The 21453-nt window shown below is 42.8% G+C and overlaps 2 protein-coding genes across 2 annotated transcripts in view; one reads left to right on the forward strand and one right to left on the reverse strand.

Annotated features, from left to right (window-relative positions):
- The first annotated feature begins 1815 nt into the window (after window positions 1–1815).
- On the forward strand, window positions 1816–7829 carry prss35 (serine protease 35). Its single transcript, XM_064945304.1, has 2 exons — window positions 1816–2017; window positions 5025–7829. Exon 2 carries the CDS (start codon window positions 5044–5046, stop codon window positions 6328–6330), a length of 1287 nt encoding a protein of 428 aa, XP_064801376.1. The 5' UTR covers window positions 1816–2017; window positions 5025–5043; the 3' UTR covers window positions 6331–7829.
- Window positions 7830–7879: 50 nt separating this feature from the next.
- Window positions 7880–21453, reverse strand: part of snap91a (synaptosome associated protein 91a) — a 58624-nt gene continuing 45050 nt past the window's right edge. Inside the window, exons 18-30 of the mRNA XM_064945305.1 lie at window positions 21037–21273; window positions 19702–19779; window positions 19171–19251; window positions 16222–16365; window positions 13511–13585; window positions 12859–13083; window positions 11639–11836; window positions 11520–11538; window positions 11246–11339; window positions 10586–10663; window positions 10344–10457; window positions 9819–9912; window positions 7880–9604 (exon numbers count right to left, since the gene is read on the reverse strand). Coding sequence (XP_064801377.1) covers window positions 9832–9912; window positions 10344–10457; window positions 10586–10663; window positions 11246–11339; window positions 11520–11538; window positions 11639–11836; window positions 12859–13083; window positions 13511–13585; window positions 16222–16365; window positions 19171–19251; window positions 19702–19779; window positions 21037–21273 — 1424 coding nt within the window. The 3' untranslated portion in view covers window positions 7880–9604; window positions 9819–9831. The remainder of the gene's footprint in view (window positions 9605–9818; window positions 9913–10343; window positions 10458–10585; window positions 10664–11245; window positions 11340–11519; window positions 11539–11638; window positions 11837–12858; window positions 13084–13510; window positions 13586–16221; window positions 16366–19170; window positions 19252–19701; window positions 19780–21036; window positions 21274–21453) is intronic.

Below are 21453 nucleotides of genomic sequence, written 5' to 3' on the forward strand. Positions count from 1 at the left end.
GGCAGGCGGGCAGAGATTCAAGACAGGCAAGGGTCAAAACCAGGATGATGAGAAAAAGAGCGACTGAGGAAAAATAGGAGCTGGGAAAATGCTGGCTGACTTAAACAAACAAGACGAACTGGCACAGACAAACAGAAAACACAGGTATAAATACCCAGGGGATAAGTGGGGAAGATGGGCGACACCTGGGGGGGGGGGGAGACAAGCACAAGGACAGGTGAAACAGATCAGGGCGTGACAGTTTTTTTCTTCTTCCCAATGTTCCTCTTCAGTGTTTTTTTTAATCTCTTGCTGCTGCTCGAATGGACATCTTTTCTCATCTCACTTCTTTGGCTGCCCTCAAAGGGGGCTAGACCCCTGCTTGTTTTATGTTTGTCTACAAGGGGCATGATGATGCCAGCTCTGTAACAATAAGAATGCACTATCTTGAGTTCATATGCATGACACATTGCATAAAACTGACCAAATGTAATCATGATTTGTATGGGGTATGGTGACCATTGGCTCAACTTACCCTAGGCCAAACATTCTGACTATATTAGCCTACAACGATGCACTGTCATGCTAGGTTTAGGACCTCATAATGTAGCTTATCAAGACCCCAGTTGATGTACAATATACAACAATTTTCAAGCAATCTACTTTGGTTAAGATACAAGCTCATAAAACCTATAACAGAAATGAATTTGCCTTTGTGAAAATCCGTTTTTTTTGGAGCTAACTTGCATGCCACCACATTCCATGTGGTTTCTTCCTTGACAGGCTCCTTCACAGACAGTATTGTTTCCTACAAACAAGGGGTGGCTGAACTAACACCTTGGCTCCGCTTACCCCACTCTCCCCTACAGTGTTCTCTTCCAAACATTAATTTGTAATTCTACTCAACACGTTTTTGTACATTCAGCTCACTGTTTTTGTTGAGTGAACAAATGTTCAATCCATTAGCTCAAATTCCTTGTTCTTCTGAAGTCCACCCAACTCACAAAAATAATGCTGATTCATTTGTTTTGTTTTTTACAGTACATGGATAGTCAAGTGTGGCAGAGGAGGCTGGTGGGAGGAGCTAGAGGAGAACAAGCTCGTTGCAATGACTGGAATAGAATTAATGGAATGGAATCAAACATGTGGATTCCATATGTTTGATGTGATAGACACCTTTCCATATATTCCATTTCAGTCTTTACAATGAGCCTATCGTCAAATAGCTGCTCCAACCAGCCTCCTCTGATTAGTGTGGGTGGTTCCCTTTATCTTTACAGATGCAGATCCAAGTGAAGCACATCCTCCCTATAAAACGGAAATGAGCATCCCATTCGATTGCGCTATACCCCGTTGGACAGTTAGCTTCACTATTCTAGGCATGTTTTCGTGAATAGTGCTCTCTGTCGCGGCATGGGTGCATATGGCGCAAAGACCCCCTGCCAGTGTGTTTACCACCTCATCGAGCACAGAGACAAGTGCAGCAGATGTGGGAGTTCAGACGGGCGACAATGAAAGCAGTCTGCGAGTGCCATTGTGGGCTCCCTGGAACTAATTCCAGTCCCCGGTCGAATGAAAGCTCGATTGAATAAAGCGCAGAAAATGACGCTGACATGTAATATGTATTTCATAGGGCGCAACAGCATCTCATGAACACAGTATCCAATTGATGGCCATATAGAACTATTGGATTGCATAGACTGACAAACACTCACTCATTCATTCAATCAATCAATCCAGCATTTTTTAGCTGAACCGGCTGGTCACTCCCATGTACGCCTATGTAAACAGCTTTGTCGAAAGTGAAAAAATATTTTTCAGACTTGTCTTCCCTCCTCCCTCTCTCAGCATCAAGCGCTGCCCGCACGGAGGGCTCTGGCTGCTGCGACTTTCTCTCAGCCTCTTTGGTGCAAATGTGATGAGGAGAAGGGAACCTCGTCCACTGATAAGAAGACGTCTTAAATGCAATAGAAGTTTCTTTCTGGAAATAAAAAACTGATTTGAGGATTTGTCATATCGATAAATCGAATGCAAGCAGGTATGGAGCTGCAGAGGCTTTTGTTTATTTTGAGTTCATTATTTTCATAATACGGTTTTTGGTTTATTTTCTTGATAATGGAGATATTCAAAATGTGCTAAATTATATATTGATGGGAATTTTCATTTTATTATATTCATTACTTGGCTAATATTGTTTTGGATAATAATTTGTATTTGTTAAAGCATTTTTTTTTTACTATCTGAGTAGTCATTGAGACAATGACATGGAACAGGTGATAGTTAGCTTTTTACATGCAAATGTGGTAGGTTAATTCATTAACTCATTTTCTTTTATTCTTGTTTCGTTTTTAGGCTACAATCTTATATATATATATATATTTTCACATAGACTTCTTAAAAATCAAATATTTTAGATATAGTAGCATAAAACAATTATTTACAATTCACACAATTTATTTAACCTTGAGATTAGAAACCTATTTTGCCAGGTTATTATGAATGTTTATATTAATAGCCAACTCATGGCTTTATTGATAACCAATAGTTGATCTCATTTTCCATTTCCAAGATAGGTTGCGTGATAGTCTAGTTATTAACAAAACATATCTGCATCATAATTACTGAAGTTAGGACCAAGAGGACACTTTAGGACCAAGAGAACACCCTTGCTTGCAGTGATTTTTATTGTATCGACATTTTTCCACAATGATTTTAGAGGATATTTTCCCATAAAAATCCGAATTATGAACAAAGAAATTAAGGAACGCGCGAGAGAGATTGCAATCTAGCACCATCTTTTGGTGGCCTTGTGCGTCATTCTTTCGACCATGCGCTGGAGTGGAAAATGGTGTATGGTATGGCGTTTGAGAGATTATACTGTTATGGAAAATCTCTCAGTTAAATGCAGGCATTCTTTAACATCAAATTATACCCGGCAACATATCAGTCTCTGCTCTTTCCTCAATAATTTCAATTTTCTGTTGAATTGTGCTATTCTTGGTCTGGGAGAAAGTGTCTTTTTGGCCAGAAACCTGGGTCAAATTCCTGACACCACATTTCAAATTCATTGAGTCATTCTTATGTCATTTTTTATATTCTACCTTGTTTTATTTAAGGGTAAGGTTGGTTTGAAGATGTATGGTGTTGTGTACATGGCTATCCCATCCACAGTTGAGCGATTTGATTTGTAGACACAAACCGAGGCCAATAAATCAGAATCCTCAGGTGTCAAGACCTACCATGGACAGAACTGCATTAAGATGCCATAAAATGGCATAATACATGCTATTCTGGGATAGGCCATGTGTGACCTTTGCCCTTACAGTAGACATACCACTTGTCTGAAACGGACAGGGCATATGGTTTGCTACATGAGGTGGAAGAAGGAGAACTCCCCTGTGGGAGGTGTGGTTGGATAATGCCAAACTGACCTGGTCCCCTGTAGCCTATGGTTGGCGATGCAACAGCACACCCTTTGATGGGATTATTTCCTACCGTCCATCTCCTTCATCCGTCCACCGTGCAACGCCTGGCGGCTTTTCACTTTAACACTGCCTAGCATCTGATTGAATGGGAATGCAAGGAAGACACCTGACCACCGACGCTCGCCCCTCCCTCACAGGCTCGGCCTCCGTTTGGAAGGCCAGATGTTAGTCAGCATGCCAACGGGTATTTAGGCTCTTCAAACTGGCTGGATGAATGTACTGTAATCACATCGGGTGTTTTTTCTCCTCATTTTACCTCTATCCCATCCCACCATTGTTCGAAATGGTTGTTGGATTTGCACGACAGCAGTACTGCTTAGGCCCCTTTATGAACTACACCGTAGCTCAAATGACTTCCCCCCCGTTCTATTCTCTGTATAGAATTGTGGTTGAGCTACATCTACACAGCTGCTGACAAAGGGCTATTTCTCTGCTCGGTAGTGCAGTGATGGTCTGTTGAATGAATAGAATGCCCTGGATTTATATTTCCTCCACGGCTATCAGCCCCATTAGCACCCTCACACTTAGCGAGTTACTCCACAGTTCGGCCACAGTCTAACTCTCCTCTTGTGTGATGTCATGTCGGCCTACGTCTTCAAACTGTGGGTGGAATGAAGCAGAGAGCAGCATAGAGTCCGAGAGAAACCAGATATGGTCATTACTGACAGCTAAAGGCTAACCATGTGGCTAAGCTCCAAGCCACCATCTCAGTATAGTCAGAGCCCCAGGGACGGTCCTATCCTCCTCCTCTCTTCCCCACTGGCCACAGCCTCCACTCAGCCTCAGGCTCCATAAATCTCCTCTCAACCACACAGCTCCTATGTCAACTCAATGAAATGCTATAATTTCTTTACACTGTCAGTTATATTTAACCGTTTCCATATGAAGATGCTGCTACACCTTATTTTTGTTGATATGAGCATTTTGAAGATGGCTGTGTCCATGAAAACAACTGTGCTAGTAAACAAGGAGTGCTCTTGGGTCTTTTGTTAGCCACAGGCACAGCCCACTTTTTTTGACAGCTTCGCTTCTTCTCAGTGCTCTGTATTTGGCAACTTGTGAGACGTTCATTTTCTGGATTACATTGCCCTCCTGTGGATGTGGCACGCTGGTGCTGGATGTATTTTGGGGAAGAGAGGATTTGACCTCATTTATCTTTGTCTGAGTATGTTTGTATTCGGAGTCAGACGTATAAAAAATACCCTCCAAATGAAATGCCATCCCATCCCAGCTGAAAAGTTTGACCAACAACAGATGGATGCCTCAAACTGTAAATTGACAACAGTGGTTTCTGTGACAACCACATGAAAATGTGTTCCAGTAGAAAGTTTTTACTAACCCATCTCAGAGTTGGTTGGCTATACTGCTTGTGTGTATGTTGTGGAAGTAGAGCAGCATCACATTTAAAAAAAATCTTTCCGTCTATTCTGTTCAATAGACATATGAAGCCATTTAAAAAGAAAACACATGCATGTTGACAAAGCATTGACAGCACACTGTATTTGCACCTCAGCGTTCTCCACCATTCCTTATAGTGTCTTTCTCTCCTCGCCCCTCCAGAGCCAGGCCCATCTGCACAATGGGCCCCGTACCCCTGTGTCTCCTGCTCTCAGTGACGTCACTGGTCGTGGTGGTGGCTGTGGAAGCACAGGAGGCCACAGGAGGAGATGATGAGTATACCTGGCCACAGTGGAAGCTGCCGCTGGTGAGGAACAGGAGGACGGTGGCCCTTAGCAACCCCGGCTTCATGGCCAAACCTCAAGGAGAGCTGAACGGGACCTGTGGGATTGAGTGCCAGCGTCGCCTCCCCGACCCCTCCCTGGCTGACCTGGAGGAGTTCCTGTCCTATGAGACGGTGTATGAGAACGGAACGCGCACCCTGACCTCTGTGTCTGTGCAGGGCCTCAACGAGGTCAACGCCTGGCCTGCTGGGAACTCCTCCACTTCCTCCAAGTCGCGCCGCAGACGGGAGGTCTACGGCACAGACACCCGCTTCAGCATCGCTGACAAGCAATTCTCCACTAAGTACCCCTTCTCCACCTCCGTCAAGATCTCCACGGGCTGCTCTGGTGTCCTGTTATCCCCCAAACACGTCCTGACGGCCGCCCACTGCATCCACGACGGACAGGACTACGTGAGCGGAGCACAGAAGCTACGCGTGGGCGTCCTCAAAGAGAAATCCCGGCGTGGGAAAGGAGGGAAGGGGAAGAGAGGACGGGGGAAAGGCAAGAGGAGGAAAGGGGGAGAAGACAAGGAAGAAGAGAAAGAAGAGAAAGATGGAGTGAAAGAGAGGAAAGGAGGGAAAGGGAAGGACAGAAAGAGCCGCAGTCGTCGCAGCGCAGAGGTAGAGAAGCCATCCTTCCGGTGGACCAGAGTGAAGCAGACCCAGGTCCCTAAAGGTTGGTTCAAAGGCGGGGCGTCGGACGGTGTGGCGGCTGACTATGACTATGCCGTGCTGGAGCTGAAGAAGGCCCAGAAGGTCAAGCACATGGACCTGGGCGTCATCCCCTCGGTCAAAAAGCTGCCCGCCGGCAGGATCCACTTCTCAGGCTTCGACGATGACCGGCCCGACAACTTGGTGTACCGCTTCTGCTCGGTGTCGGAGGAGTCCAAAGACCTGCTGTATCAGTATTGCGACGCCAAGCCCGGCTCAAGCGGCTCCGGGGTCTACATCCGCCTCAAAGAGCCCGGCAAGAAGAAATGGAAGAGGAAGATCATCGGGGTGTTCTCAGGCCACCAGTGGGTGGATGTCAACGGCAATGGGGCGCAGCAAGATTACAATGTGGCGGTGAGGATAACGCCCCTCAAGTATGCCCAGATCTGTTACTGGGTCCATGGGGATTCCAGCGAGTGCCGGGACGCCTGAGGGACACACAACATGTCACAACACCCCTCCACCCTCCTCCCTCCATCACGAACGAAACAGGGGCCCGCCTGCCCGACTGCCTTCCTCTGTCTTCTTCTCTATTACCTCCTGTGCTTCCCACTGGCAACTGGCACAGATTGCCTCATCACAGCATTCATCGCACACAAGCGGCCATACAGACTCCCTGTTGTTGATTACAGGAACTCGTCAACAGATCAAAGAGAACTATGGCTGTTCTGCCTTGTCTAATTTATTAAATTATTAAAAAGCAAACATTCTAGAAATTTATGAATATCATGATTTTATATTGCCAGGTCCAACTAGGTCTGTGTTTATGATAACGGGAATATTTTGACAGATTCTTAGGTTTGACCAATTTTGATAGAATGTTGTATATTCAGCTGTTTCAGGGGAGTGATGCTTGTTATTTCATATATTCCAGGCAGCCTTAATGAACGCAGAGATGTCAACATTTTCAAATGTGTTCCCTTTTCTAGCAAAAGGAACAAGAAAGTTTGCATTGGCTTTGGTGAACGACCCAGAAGAAAGCAACATTTTTTTCTGAGAAATTAACATTTGAGTATATTAAGAGGTTATAACTGACTTTTTTCTAAATATTTTCTAAATCAACGTGTTGGTGTTTAAAATAATGTATATCTAGATCTTTTGAGTTTCCTGTAAATGTCCCTTGTTGTAAAACTACCTTTTCTTATAAGATTATGTTTCCATGACTAATTAGTGAAAGGTTCCAAAGGGATCCTGGAAAAAAACAGGATTGTTTTCAGTCCTACCGTTTCGTTCTTTTTGTTTTTACTCTAGCAGTGCATTAAAATGTGGTTTCATTGCCATACACATAAAAATGATGGTGCTTATCAAGAGACTTGGTGCTAATTTCATAAATATAAAATTGTGCACTTTGGGGAGACCTATCGGAATATATGTTTGGTAGCCTAGTACTGTAACGATGTATTTAATATGAGGCTACACAGGGGATTTGATGTAACAGAGCTTTCAGATTAAAAACGTTATTTCGATATTCAGTTTTCCATTAGATTCATGTCATTTGAAGGCTAGTGGTGACAACAAATGCCATAATGGTATGTGATGATAACAATCATCATTCTAAAGTGTTCATGCTGATGCATCTTGTTTATTATGTACCACAATGTATACGAGTTTGCCATTGATGACCAAACAACATAAAATGAATAACATGTCACCATGATTGAAAAAACAACAATTAAACCAAGATTACAACTTGTATGTGTGTTTACCATGAGGAGAAGTGATGTACTGTATGTATCCATGACACATCTATGCCTGTAGCCAGGGTCATGATCATTAGGCACTTCTTGGACTTGTCCAATAAGAAACAGTCATTTACATTTTTTAATTGTTTTCAATCGTGCGCCCTAATGAACACAACCCAGGTTACGCCTATTGATGTCATTCCTATGTCATGACATTTAGTGCACCGGATTAAAAATGCAATGCGTCCATGTTCTGATCTATCAATATAGGAACAAGATGGGCGATCAGTAATGGTCCATTCTTTCCATCATTGAGTTTATTGCATCTAAAAGGGCTTACATGCACTGGGGAGGGGCATAGTAAATAATAATAATCAAATAATAATGTAACTCAATAATGAAAATTATGATGTTTTCCCATTTTTTGAAATCCATATTTTTTTCCCCACAACAATTGTCGAAACAGTCTCGCAATGACACAACACAGTATTTGTTATATCTGGGGGTTATACGGCACAGGACTGGTTTCACTGGTTCTAAACAGCTGCCTAGATAGACATGGAATGCACACTGTTCAACAGTGTCCCCTTCTGACTGGGTATACACAGGCTCTCCACTCCGCCCATGTTACCATGTACAATATTACTGATTCACTAACAAGGCGGGAGGAAACGGAACGGAAACATGTAACAACATCTGGGGTGGGGGGGAACAGGGCGATAAGGATGTTTCTGTTTCTTCTCAAATACAAAAATAACACTACATATCCAGTACCAATCGTGGTCTAGTCATAGTAATAATGCTAATAATAAAGTACGAGCAATTATGAAAATCAAACAGCAGACCACTGACGAGGAGGACAGTGATAGGTCCATAGGGAGAGTGCCAGTGATACCAGGAAGTAGACTTACTGTACACAACTTGTTTTAGTGGTTTAACAAAAGACTGTTCTCCTCTGCATTGAGATATGAGATACTGGCAAGATTTGGCTCCTGGTATGCACTGTTTGACCTTCCTCTTGAATAGGAATAACTCAAATATAAACACATTTTCTCTGAAAATAGGCAGTAAGATATGACCTGTTGATAAAAATATCCGAAAACGTTTTACAGCAGATTCACAAACAATGTCAACAGAGACAGGAAGTACAAATAAAGCTGGTCATGACGCCCCAAATCTAAAAAATAAATAGAAAAATAAACGCTGACAAAAAAAAACGTATAAATATACTGAACATCATTAAAAAAAAATATTGGATGGTAATTTAGGATTCAGGAGCCCGTACATGTTGCTTATTTATATTAATCATATATTCATATCATATTTGTTTCTAAATACGTTCAAAAGATGAAAGGAAATAAGATAATGGTCACATGACTTCTTACAATTTGATATCAGATTCACATCAATATGCTCTTCCACAGACATACTGTACAGAGTAGAGACAAATCCTTAGAGATTTCCCAGTGTAATGTATATACACCACCGAAGAAGAACTTCTGTGAACGACACATTGCACATTTCATCTAAAATTTACAGGGCTGCTTTGCTTACCCCTCTTATCCAATCAGGGTGAGGCAGGGTGGAAGCCCCTCCCCCTCCAGAGTGATCAGAAGGCCAGTGCAAGGCCGAAGGTGGAGCTGAGGGCACCAAACAAACACGCATCCATCATTCAACTCAACACGCCAACACTACTGGAAGAAATTATCTAAATACATACAGCACATATGCCTTCAGCTTCTGCTCGGGTTTCTGGCTTGCTTTTATAGACATTTTTTTTTGTAGGTTTTGTGTGGTTTTGTTTAGACAAAGGGTTACATCTAGTTAAGCACACACTTGTTTTTTTCTCACTAAGGTTTCACTTTCACCGTTTGTGCTACAACATTACACAGGGGGCGGGGGTGGAGTGGAGGAAGGGGGTCTCCTATGGGTGAGTAGCCGAGGAGGGTCTCTGGTGTCCCGGGATGTACAGAATGCCAAAATAAGACAGGCAGCCAGAGGGCCCAGCTCCAGAAAAACAAGAGCTGGAAAACAATAAGGAGAAAAATATACCCTAAGTTTGACCACTGACACAAGACTAGCATTAGCCTGGTCCCAGATCTCTTTGTGCTGTATAACCAACACCTATAGTCATTGGCATGACAACGATCATAATTTGTCAAAACCACAGAAACAGATCTGACACCAGGCAAGACTAGCATCACACCAGGATGACAGTTTAATGTCCTGAACACACACCTGGGCTGGGGGGTTACATTAAGTCCTTGAGGTTGAGGTCTGCCAGTGGGTCCTTGGGCTTTTTGCTCTGGGTGGCAGCAGGTCCTGGAGACAGCTGGAAAACAGAAGGAACGAATCGAGGACCACTTCAAATACATTGCCTTTAAAGTATCTTTATTTTGCACATACAAGACTCATTCCTTTCCAAATAGCAAGCCTGTGTTTAATTTGTAGAAAAGTCTTATGGTTTTGCACTTTGACTTTGGTCATCGGGAGACTAAAAGCAATATATCTTGAAAAAACATGAATGTTGAATTCATGAATTCTCATTTTATGAGAATGTATCAAAAGTGGACTAATGAAGAATATATGAGTTTATTTCCCCTTTTAATAAGTTTATAACTGAAGGAGTAACAGGTGATTCTGTATACTTATGTGCACATTCCTGTGTATGTGTTTGAGGGTTTAGATTTTTTTAAATCTGAGAATGAATGTGAGTGTGAATCTGTGTGCGCGTGCGTGTGCATGCGTGTGTGTGTGTGTTACCGGTGCCCCTGGTGCTGCAGCGCCTGGCAGGGGTGGTCTCATGGGTTGACCCATCATTGGCTGGCCCATCATCATGGGAGGCATCATGGAAACTCCAGATCCAGCTGCTGAGGCCTGGAAAGAGATGGAAGGGGTTAATGGAATTGACCAATAACTACTTCCTGACTTGAATAAGAGCACTGAGCTCATTTATAAGTATAGCTGTCCATGTTGGCTTCTGGGCATCCTGTCCAGTATCTCACCATGCCAAAGCCAGGCTGTGCTCCCATGGGCAGAGACATGGCTCCAGGGGCACCTGGGGCTCCAGGGGCAGGGCCACCCTAGAAACAGGAAGTCAAGACAAAAACGGTTCACAGCTCTACGTCATAGAACATAATTTCCATTCCTGAACAATCCTTTCCCATTCAAGTCCACAGCTTATTTCCAATATACATAAATTCTACTCTCTCCAGGCTCTACAGAGAGTGGTGAAGACTGCCCAGTCCATCACTGGGGACTGACTCTCTTCACAGCTGCACCCAAGAGACTTTCACTCATCCACCCTTACACACACACCTCACACACCCGCACACAAACATCTCACACGCACGCACATGCGCACGCACAAACCCGTGCACCATTGCTGTTACTATCCATCTAAGCTGCTCAACCATATCACTACTCACTCGAACACATTTCATAGTCTACACTGTATATTCTTATTGTGTAAATTCCAAAACATTACTATTTTTTTGTATAAATGTGTATTGTACTGTTGAGGGTAGCTTGCAGGTAAGCATTTCACTGTACTATTTACAACTTGTATCCTGTGCATATGACCAATAAACTTTGATTTGATTTCAATTTTAAATGTCCCAATAACGGTTCTTTGCTAATATTGGGAGGCTTGTGGAGGCTTTTACCATCATAGGCCCAGGAGCGCCCCAGCTGGGAGGGGCTACCTGGGGGGTCCAGTTAGATCCTCCTGTCAGCTTCTTGTCATTCCACTGATGGTCCCTATACGAGACACACAGGACACCAACGTTGTCATCAGCTAGCTGGAAGGTTTGGGAGTACACACTAGATGCCGCATGACTTTGATTGTTATTTAGGAAGCACACAAAGAAAAGGACAACACACACATGCACACACACACACACACACACAAGCACGAACACAGAGAAATTCCGTCCGTACTTTTTCTGAATCCCCAGATCTGCAAGAGAGAAAAAAAGCAATTTCAGAAATCATTTTTAAACGGACAAAAAAACAGTAATCACAACCATCAAGACTGTCCAGGTGTGATCAATACATGCCTCCAACCAGGTTTGCCAGGGAGGAGTCCAAGTCGCCCCCGATGGATGGCCGTTTAATAGCTGTGGCACCTGCCATGCCACCCCCGACCGCGGGTGCCACCTTGGTATTCCCCCCACCACTGCCTGTGCTGCCCACACTACCCCCAGTGGACTGGGGTGTTATGGCTGGCATCAGTAGGTCCCCTAATCCACCAAAAACTTTGAGGGAAAGGGTAGAAATAAGGGGAGTAAGATGTTGGAAACATACAGCATGGAATAAAATCTTTATTATCCCTAATCTTCACAAAGAGGGGGCAGATGTGAAATCATCACCATTCAATTCCTCACCACAACAATAGCATTCAGTGCAGTATTCTGATGTGCAATGCACCGAACAGGGCAGAAACAATACGCACCTAATCTCGGTTAATCCAGAATAAAAATCTTGTGTAATTTGGTACATTTTATGTTTATCTAGTCTGCCCACGAGAGATTAACATATAGCCACTGTAAGGCAATCATTACAACATTATCTGAACATTGAAGTCTATAACTGTGTTTAAATGTGCTTTTAGACTACCACAGTGACAGCATCGCAGCTTCAAAGGGCACTATGTTGAAAATGAGGGTAGAATCTGGCAAACGTTACAAATGGGAGTAATACATACATTACATTGTCTCATACATGAGACAAACATATCGAAACATGCAGAAATGGAATATAAAAAAGAAAAATGGGGAACATGACAAAACAGCTCATACTGCAAAGCACTGAGGGGAGAAAGGCTTGTGAACTCACCAATTACGCAGTAGCAGCAAGCAATGACCCAGCAGTGACAGAGAGAGAGAGGGGATGGCAGGAAGAGACCAGGGCAGAGTGGGCGAGAGGAGAGGATTGAAGGGGTGGACAAGGAAAGGATGTGAGGGGAGAAATGTGGAAGGGTAGTATGTGACAGAGGAGTGACGGAGGGAGAGGGAGAACAACGTATAGAGAAAGAAGGAGTTGAAATAGGATGGGGAGCACAGTAGTATGTGTTCTGCATGTGCACATGTGAGATGAGAGAGAGTGAGAGAGAAGCAGTGTTGAGGAGTTCAACCGTGAGCAGTGGTGACCGTTGATCCCTCAGCGTTGCATAATAGTGACAGTGGCGGTGATTCTTGGCAGCGTCAGTCATGCATGCAGAACACACACACACACACTTCCCTCAGGATACACACATGGAGCAGACAGTGTCCCCTACCTGATGCATCAAAGCCACCAGAGGGTGCTGCTGCGGCCGGCACTGTGTCTGCAGCTGCTGGGGTGGCGGGGATTAGTGGGGGCAGGGCGCCGAGGGTGTCGAAGCCACCCTCCAGCAAGTCATTCTGGGCTGAGACAGGAGCTAGGGTAGGGGCGAGGGCTGGAGCCAGAGTGGGGGCCAGAGGAGCAAGGGCCGCCGTGGGAGTCAGGCTAGGAGACATCAGTCCTGAAAGTGGGGAACCATTTGAATAAGGGTATTATATACGATGATAATGATTTTAATTTCCATTGATTAGAATTTCATTGATTTAAGTTACGGTGTGTCACGGTACTCAATATTAACATACTGCACGTACAGTATGAATCACAAATGGCAGATGGCTGTCTTAGAGCCGGGGCTCCCAACCCTTCTCCTGGAGAACTGCAGTCTGCAGGCTTTTACTACAACTCTAATCCAGCTCACTTTATTCTACTAATTAGCTGCTCACCGGGACATTGATTATGGTGTTACAGCTGGGTTAAAGCTAAAACGTGTGTGTGTGTGTGTGTGTGTGTGTGTGTGTGTGTGTGTGTGTGTGTGTGTGTGTGTGTGTGTGTGTGTGTGTGTGTGTGTGTGTGTGTGTGTGTGTGTGTGTGTGTGTGTGTGTGCGTACCACCCAAAAGATCCTCTTCTGGTCCCCCAGGGGCAGCGGGCATAGAGTCCAACAGAGTAGGACTACTGAATGTGTCTGTAGAGCGACAGTAAGGAAGAGTTAGTTAGCCATGAGCCAGGAAGGGAGGGGAGGGGAGGCAGACAGGCAGTAAACCAGGTTTGGCTAGGTTACTTTCTAATTTTAATCCGTTACTAGTTACCTATCCAAAATTGTAATAAGTAATGTAATGTAATGTAACTTTTGGATTACCCAAACTCAGTCATGTAATCTGATTGCATTCCATTACTTTTAGATTACTTTCCCCTTAAGAGGCATTAGAAGAAGACAAAAATGTATGTTACCAATTGAAAGACATCTATTGCAGAATAAATCAGTGTTTAAGTTTACATAGCTAGCCATATATGGATGTTACATTTTACTTTATGGGTTGGTTACGTAGGCTTCTTCTAACCCATCGCTTTCTACTACAGATAACAACACAATTAAATTATATCTTCACGTTAAAAAATAAAAGTCTATCAGAATTCCAGTCATTCCAATAAATGTTATACCCCTTGATCTTCAAGAATAGGACTTGGAAATATGGAAGTATAGATTAGCCAAATTGTTTTACCTGAGCATGACCCCAAAACTAAGGACGTATTAGCCAGCCCTAATCTGTTTTTAATGTTTTTGTTGTCATGGAGGACTGATTGGGCTTTCATCAAGGCAAAGGGTGGCTACTTTGAAGAATCTCAAATATAAAATACATTTATATTTGCTAACACTTTTTTGGTTACTACATGATTCCATATGTGTTATTTCATAGTTTTTATGTCTTCACTATTATTCTACAATGTAGAAAATAGTAAAAAAGAAAGAAAGAAAAACCCTTGAATGAGTAGGTGCGTCCAAACTTTGTAGTAACCAAAAAAGTGTTAAACAAATCTAAATATATTTTATATTTCAGATTCTTCAAAGTAGCCACATTTTGCCTTGATGACAGCTTTGCACACTCTTGCACACAAAGCATGCCATTCCATTGCACAAGAACGCATTTTTCACAGGCTGACCACTGGTTTCAAAAACAATGATTGATAGGCAGCTTAAACTTCTTGAATTCAACCATTATTGGGTTCAAATACAGATTTAGATTTGTGAACAGCCATCCACAACAACCACAATCCGTAAGGCGCAAATAGCTAAATGAGAGAACAGCAGTGTGGTTCAATAATAAGTGATATCCATATCACCTTAGACTACACCACTACTGTCATCCTTACCTTCAAGCGTTTATTCAAGTTGGATCATCTTCGGATGCCGACAGCAGTCGCACCATTGGAAGACATAGTTTGGACTGTAGCCCACAAAAGACTATTCCTGCTCTTTTCCCACGATCAATCAAACACATTTGGTGTGTCATCATAGTGGTCTCTGACTTGTGGTCAGACTCGCTCAAGTGGAACAAACTTTAACTTGAGCCTTTTTTCAATGCTGATTTGAATGTCATTAAGAAAACAGAGAAGTGTCAAATATTTCTTTCCGTAAACATCCTTTCTGAATTTAAAAGTAATCCTCAAAGTAATCATCTAGTTTTTTCAAAAGTATCGGTAATCTGATTACAATCATTTTTGCTGGTAACATAATGGATTACAGTTACCGTTTTTTATAATCCCTTACTCCCCAACCCTGCAGCAAAACACAAGCACGTGCACGCATGCACGCAAGCATACACGCACACCTCAAAGTACCATGCAATTACAAGAGGGTAGAATTTCCGTCTCAACCTGTGTATGAACTCAAAACTCTCTGCACACCAAAACAACGCAACTCAAGAAGCCTTAACCTGAAAATCCAAAGGTGTTTCTTGATGCGGGAGACAGTACTTTTAGATTTCAGGGCGGGTGACGGTCACTGCTCAATGGCTGCTACTAAGACATACACAGCTAACTAGCAAGCAATGCTACATTGGCTACATAATCCAAAACCAGTTGCAGAGGAAAACTTCTGGTATATACTGCAACACCAAACATATCACACTATCTCTCTCCTAGATCTAGACTTATCTAGGGTCTGTTACCCTGGCTACAAATATACGTACACATGAACAGCTCCCCACTTACAAATATCCTTCACACCTAACAGCTATATTTAACAACCAAAAAAAGTATTTTTTTATTTTACCAGGTAAGTTGACTGAGAAGACATTCTCATTTACAGCAACAACCTGGGGAATAGTTACAGGGGAGAGGAGGAATGAGCCAATTGTAAACTGGGGATGATTAGGTGACTGTGATGGTTTGAGGGCCAGATTGGGAATTTCGCCAGGACACCAGGGTTAACACACCTACTCTTACAATAAGTGCCATGGGATCTTTTAATGACCTCAGACAGTCAGGACACCCGTTTAACGTCCCATCCAAAAGACAGCACCCAACACAGGGAGATGTCCCCAATCACTGGCCTGGGGCATCGGGATATTAATTAGACCAGAGGAAAGAGTGCCTCCTACCGGCCCTCCAACACCACTTCCAGCAGCATCTGGTCTCCCATCCAGGGACTGACCAGGACCAACCCTGCTTAGCTTCGGAAGCAGTATGCAGGGTAGTATGCAAACAAAGTACACAAGACGAAAAGATGAACAGAGTATGGAAAAAGTCATATGTTACTCAGCATGAGTCAAATCCATGAAGGTGTACAGGAAGTGGTGGATTTCGTGGTACAGTACGCACCTAGCAGGTCAATGACAGGTGCAGGTGCAGAGGGCTCAGGTTCAGGAGGAGAGACAGTTGCAGGGGCAGGAGCTGGGGCTGGATCCGGGGCTTGAGCTGGAGTTGGAGCCACTGCTGGTGCTGGAGCCATAGCAGAGAATGCATCTACAGAATGAGAGAGGAGAGCATTTTACCACACTTTGAAAAAAATAGTGTTATATACAGTACTAGTGGACACACCGACTCAGGGTTCTCTAGAATAATAGTGAAGACATCAAAACTACGAAATAACACATGGAATCATGACGGACTGTCATTTCTCTTTGCTTCTTTGAGCTGTTCTTGCCATAATACGGACTTGGTCTTTTGATTTGAGATTTTGTTGTCATGGAGGACTGATTGGGCTCATTGATTCGAGTTGAAAAATAAATGCTGCGCTCATGGAATGGCATGCTTTGCCAAGAGTGTGCAAAGCTATCATCAAGGAGAAGGGTGTACTTTTGAAGAATCTCAAATATAAAATATATTTAGATTTGTTTAACACTTTCTTGGTTCCTTCATTATTCCATATGTGTTATTTCATAGTTTTGATGTCTTCACTATTATTCTACAATGTAGAAAATAGTAAAAATAAAGAAAAAACCTTGAATTAGTAGGTGTTTCCAAACTTTTGACTGGTACTATATATACACTACCTTTCAAAAGTTTGGGGTCACTTAGAAATGTCCTTGTTTTTGAAAGAAGATCACATTTTTTTGTCTATTAAAATAACATCAAATTCATCAGAAATACACTGTAGACATTGTTAATGTTGTAAATGACTATTGTAGCTGGAAACGGCTGATTTTTTATGGAATATCTACATAGGAGTACAGAGGCCCATTATCAGCAACCATCACTCCTGTGTTCCAATTGCACGTTGTGATAGCTAATCCAAGTTTATAATTTTAAAAGGCTAATTGATCATTAGAAAACCCCTTTGCAATTGTGTTACCACACCTGAAAACTGTTGTTCTGATAAAAGAAGCAATAAAACTGGCCTTCTTTAGACTAGTTGAGTATCTGGAGCATCAGCATTTGTGGGTTCGATTACAGGCTCAAAATGGCCAGAAACAAATAACTTTCTTCTGAAATTCATCAGACTATTCTTGTTCTGAGAAATTAAGGCTATTCCATGCGAGAAATTGCCAAGAAACTGAAGATCTCGTACAACGCTGTGTACTACTCCCTTCACAGAACATACAGGTCGCAGTGATTTTGTATACATCTGGCCCTTCTTTGGAGACTGTTAACTAACCTCCAGACCTCCAGACGAGCTTCAACGCCATACAACTCTCCTTCCTTGGCCTCCAACTGCTCTTAAATGCAAGTAAAACTAAATGCATGCTCTTCAACTGATTGCTACCTACACCTGCCCGCCCGTCCAGCATCACTACAGGACGGTACTGACCTAGAATATGTGGACAACTACAAATAACTAGGTGTCTGGTTAGACTGTAAACTCTCCTTCCAGACTCACATTAAGCATCTCCATTCCAAAATTAAATCTAGAATCGGCTTCCTATTTCGCAACAAAGCATCCTTCACTCATGCTGCAAAACATACCCTCGTAAAACTGACTATCCTACCGATCCTTGACTTCGGCGATGTAATTTACAAAATAGCCTCCAACACTCTACTCAGCAAATTGGATGCGGTCTATCACAGTGCCATCCGTTTTGTCACCAAAGCCCCATATACTACCCACCACTGCGACCTGTATGCTCTCATTTGCTGGCCCTCGCTTCATATTCGTTGCCAAACCCACTGGCTCCAGGTCATCTATAAGTCTTTGCTAGGTAAAGCTCCTCCTTATCTCAGCTTACTGGTCACCATAGCAGCACCCACCCGTAGCACGCGCTCCAGCAGGTATATCTCACTGGTTACCCCCAAAGCCAATTCCTCCTTTGGCCGCCTTTCCTTCCAGTTCTCTGCTGCCAATGACTGGAATGAACTGCAAAAATCACTGAAGCTGGAGACTCATATCTCCCTCACTAACTTTAAGCACCAGCTGTCAGCAGCTCACAAATCACTGCACCTGTACATTGCCCATCTGTAAATAGCCCATCCAACAACCTCATCCCCCATACTGTTATATATTTTATTTATTTTGCTCCTTTGCACCCCAGTATCTCTACTTGCACACTCATCTTCTGCACATCTATCACTCCAGTGTTTAATTTCTATATTGTAATTATTTTGCCACTATGGCCTATTTATTGCCTTACCTCCCTTATCCTACCTCATTTGCACACACTATATAGACTTTTCTACTGTGTTATTGACTGCATGTTTGTTTATTCCATGCATAACCCTGTTGTTGTTTTTGTCGCACTGCTTTGCTTTATCTTGGCCAGGATGCAGTTGTAAATGAGAACTTGTTCTCAACTAGCCTACCGGGTTAAATAAAGGTGAAATTTAAAAGAAATAAAAAAACAGTGAAGAGGCGACTCCGGGACGCAGTGTTGCAAAGAAAAAGCCATATCTCAGATTGGCCAATAAAAATAAAAGACTAAGGTGGGCAGAAGAACACAGACACTGGCCAGGGGACCTAGAAGGCCAGCATCCCGGAGTCACCTCTTCACTGTTGACGTTGAGAATGGTTTAGATATTCCATTAAAAATCAGCCGTTAACAATGTCTACACTGTCTTTCTGATCAATTTGATGTTATTTTAATGGACAAAAAAAAAGTTTATTTCAAAAACAAGGACATTTCTAAGTGATCCCAAACTTTTTCTTCTGATCACAAAAAAACATTCCGGTCACTTCCTGAAGAGATACATTGATTGACATGCTGACACGGAAGTGCACTACCAAGCTTGTACTACTGCATGCTGTAGTCATGCAGGCAGAGTTGGAGATACAGGAAGTATACCCATAGGTGATCATGGAGTGAGGTCAGCTTAGAGTGGGCAGATAATGTAACTCACCAGTCACACCAGACAAGAGGTCTTCATCAGCATTGGCCTCGGGAGGCAAAGGAGAGGGCCCGCGAGAGATCGTAGGGAGATCTTCCAGGGAAACACCCGAGGAAGAAGGTCGAGGAAGTAGGAAGAGTGAAGTAGAAGAGCACAGAGGAGCATTAGCATAACAGAGAGAGTGAAAGCTGTGGTAGGAGTTTACTGTTATTTAGCCAGTGGGTCCAGGGTTGGGATAAATTCGAAGTCAGCCAATACAGGAAGTAAAAAAAAATTCCGAATGAATAATTTCAAATAAATTAAACTGAAAAGAAGAAGCAATTTGTTTCAAACAAGTCCCCAATTTTGAATGTTCAATTCAAATCACTTCCTGAATTGACAGACTTCAATTCAAATTGGCCCAACCCTGGATTGGGTGCATGCACAAGTCGCATACCACTATGGGGACAAACCAAGACGTGTGGTGAAACAGATGTTTGAGGAGGAAGGACAGAAGAGATGAAGAAGAAGTTCCAAAAAAAGAAAGAAATCCACGTCCTGTACCTGCCCCAAATAGATCTACGCTAGGAGTAACAGCAGCATCAGCTTTTTCTGCGGTAGGGCTTTTCTCAAACATAGAATCTATAAACAAGGACACACAGTTACATTCAGTTTACAATCTATACAGCATGAGTTCAGAGGGGAAACGGAGAAAAGCAACAACAACAAAAAGCACAAATCAAAAAAAATATTTTTAAAAAGGACATCTAAAGATGTAACATTTTATAATAACTTTCATGAATAAGCATTGCGTTACTTTATAATTGCTTATTCTTGAAAGTTTACAAAGTGTTACCGATTCATCTTTTAATTGCAAACTGATTATTGAAAACAAAGGAAAAGATGAACTAAAATCAGGTGAAAGATAAAATGAAGATATGCTCAAATGAAGGGTGTTGATATCTACAACCTTGGTCAGAGGTTGGAGGTGAAGAAAGCAAAGGTTGTCATGCAGGCACACTGCAGCTAGAGTGACTATAACAACTAGGTCAAGTTCAGTAAGGCACACCGTATCAAACACTTTTGCAACAGAAAATGAAAATGTGCCTTCTTATTGAACACGTTCAGGTAATAACTCAAATAATTTTCTCCCTACTAAACACAACTCTGCTCACTTCCCTCTAGCTTTGACTGACTATAATGGTTCATGATTGAGGTTGAAATCACAACACGTTGAGCCAACGCATTTAATCAATGCCTCTGAAAGTCAATACAAACAATGGCCTCACATTTACAGACAACTGAAAAGGTTCATTTTGTAACAGCCTGCAGATATAATGCTTCTAAACCTGTTATAAGCACGTCTGAGGCTTTATAATGTCTAATAATAAGGCCTATAATATGTTTTGTCTCATATTTCAACTGACTCATTCTGGCTGTTATTTAGTCGCGATCATTATGAAATGATTACAATGCATTATAAAGGTGCTCATAGTCATGTATGCCCATGACATCTTACAATACACGATAACGGCATCATAATGCATTCTTTGCCGGTTTGAAGTGAAGTATACCATTAGAAGGCGTCCAGTTTTGAGATCTGTGTATTTACTCCTTGTCTACACAGGAAGGATGCAGAGAAGAATCCTAATTTGATAGATCCACATACTGTGCCCATCATCATACCCTTTTCATTTCTCATTTGCTGAGGCGGTCAAAATGTGTGACTCACTCAATGCCTGTGACTTAAATCAAATGAATAACAACAGAAGAAAACATAATTGCAAAAACAAATCTAAAATGTAGGGAAGTTGCTGTATCATCGCCATTATCATCACCATCATCATCATTGACATAACGCAGAGCAATGCAGTGTGCGAAGTAGAATGTGCACTTTACCACCAAAGAGGTCGAGAGTGGGGACTGCAGGGGCGGGGGCAGCTGCAGACTCAGTGGTGGTGGTAGTGGAGGGAATAGGAGTGGCAGCAGGGGGCTCGATGGGGGCGACGATGATAGGCACTGCACTGGAGGTGGGGCTGGCTGCTTCTGGGGCAGCCAGCGTGTTATCGAACTTCATAGCAAAGAGGTCCATCTCTGGAGCCATGTTCACACTCCCCTCCGATGGAGCGAAGGGGTCTTCAGGAGGAGGGAAGAAGGGGGAGGGCGGAGGATGGGGGTTTAAGGGATATGACCAGAGAGGGGAGGAGGGGAAGAGAGTAGGGGGAGTTGAGAGTTTGTTAAAACAACAAACGCTGTAAAATACATATTATTGTATGTCTAGAGCAGCTTCCATAATGAGGTTTCGGGAGAGGTAAA

Source organism: Oncorhynchus masou, chromosome 29 (assembly GCF_036934945.1).
Source record: "Oncorhynchus masou masou isolate Uvic2021 chromosome 29, UVic_Omas_1.1, whole genome shotgun sequence".
Classification (NCBI taxonomy): domain Eukaryota; kingdom Metazoa; phylum Chordata; class Actinopteri; order Salmoniformes; family Salmonidae; genus Oncorhynchus; species Oncorhynchus masou.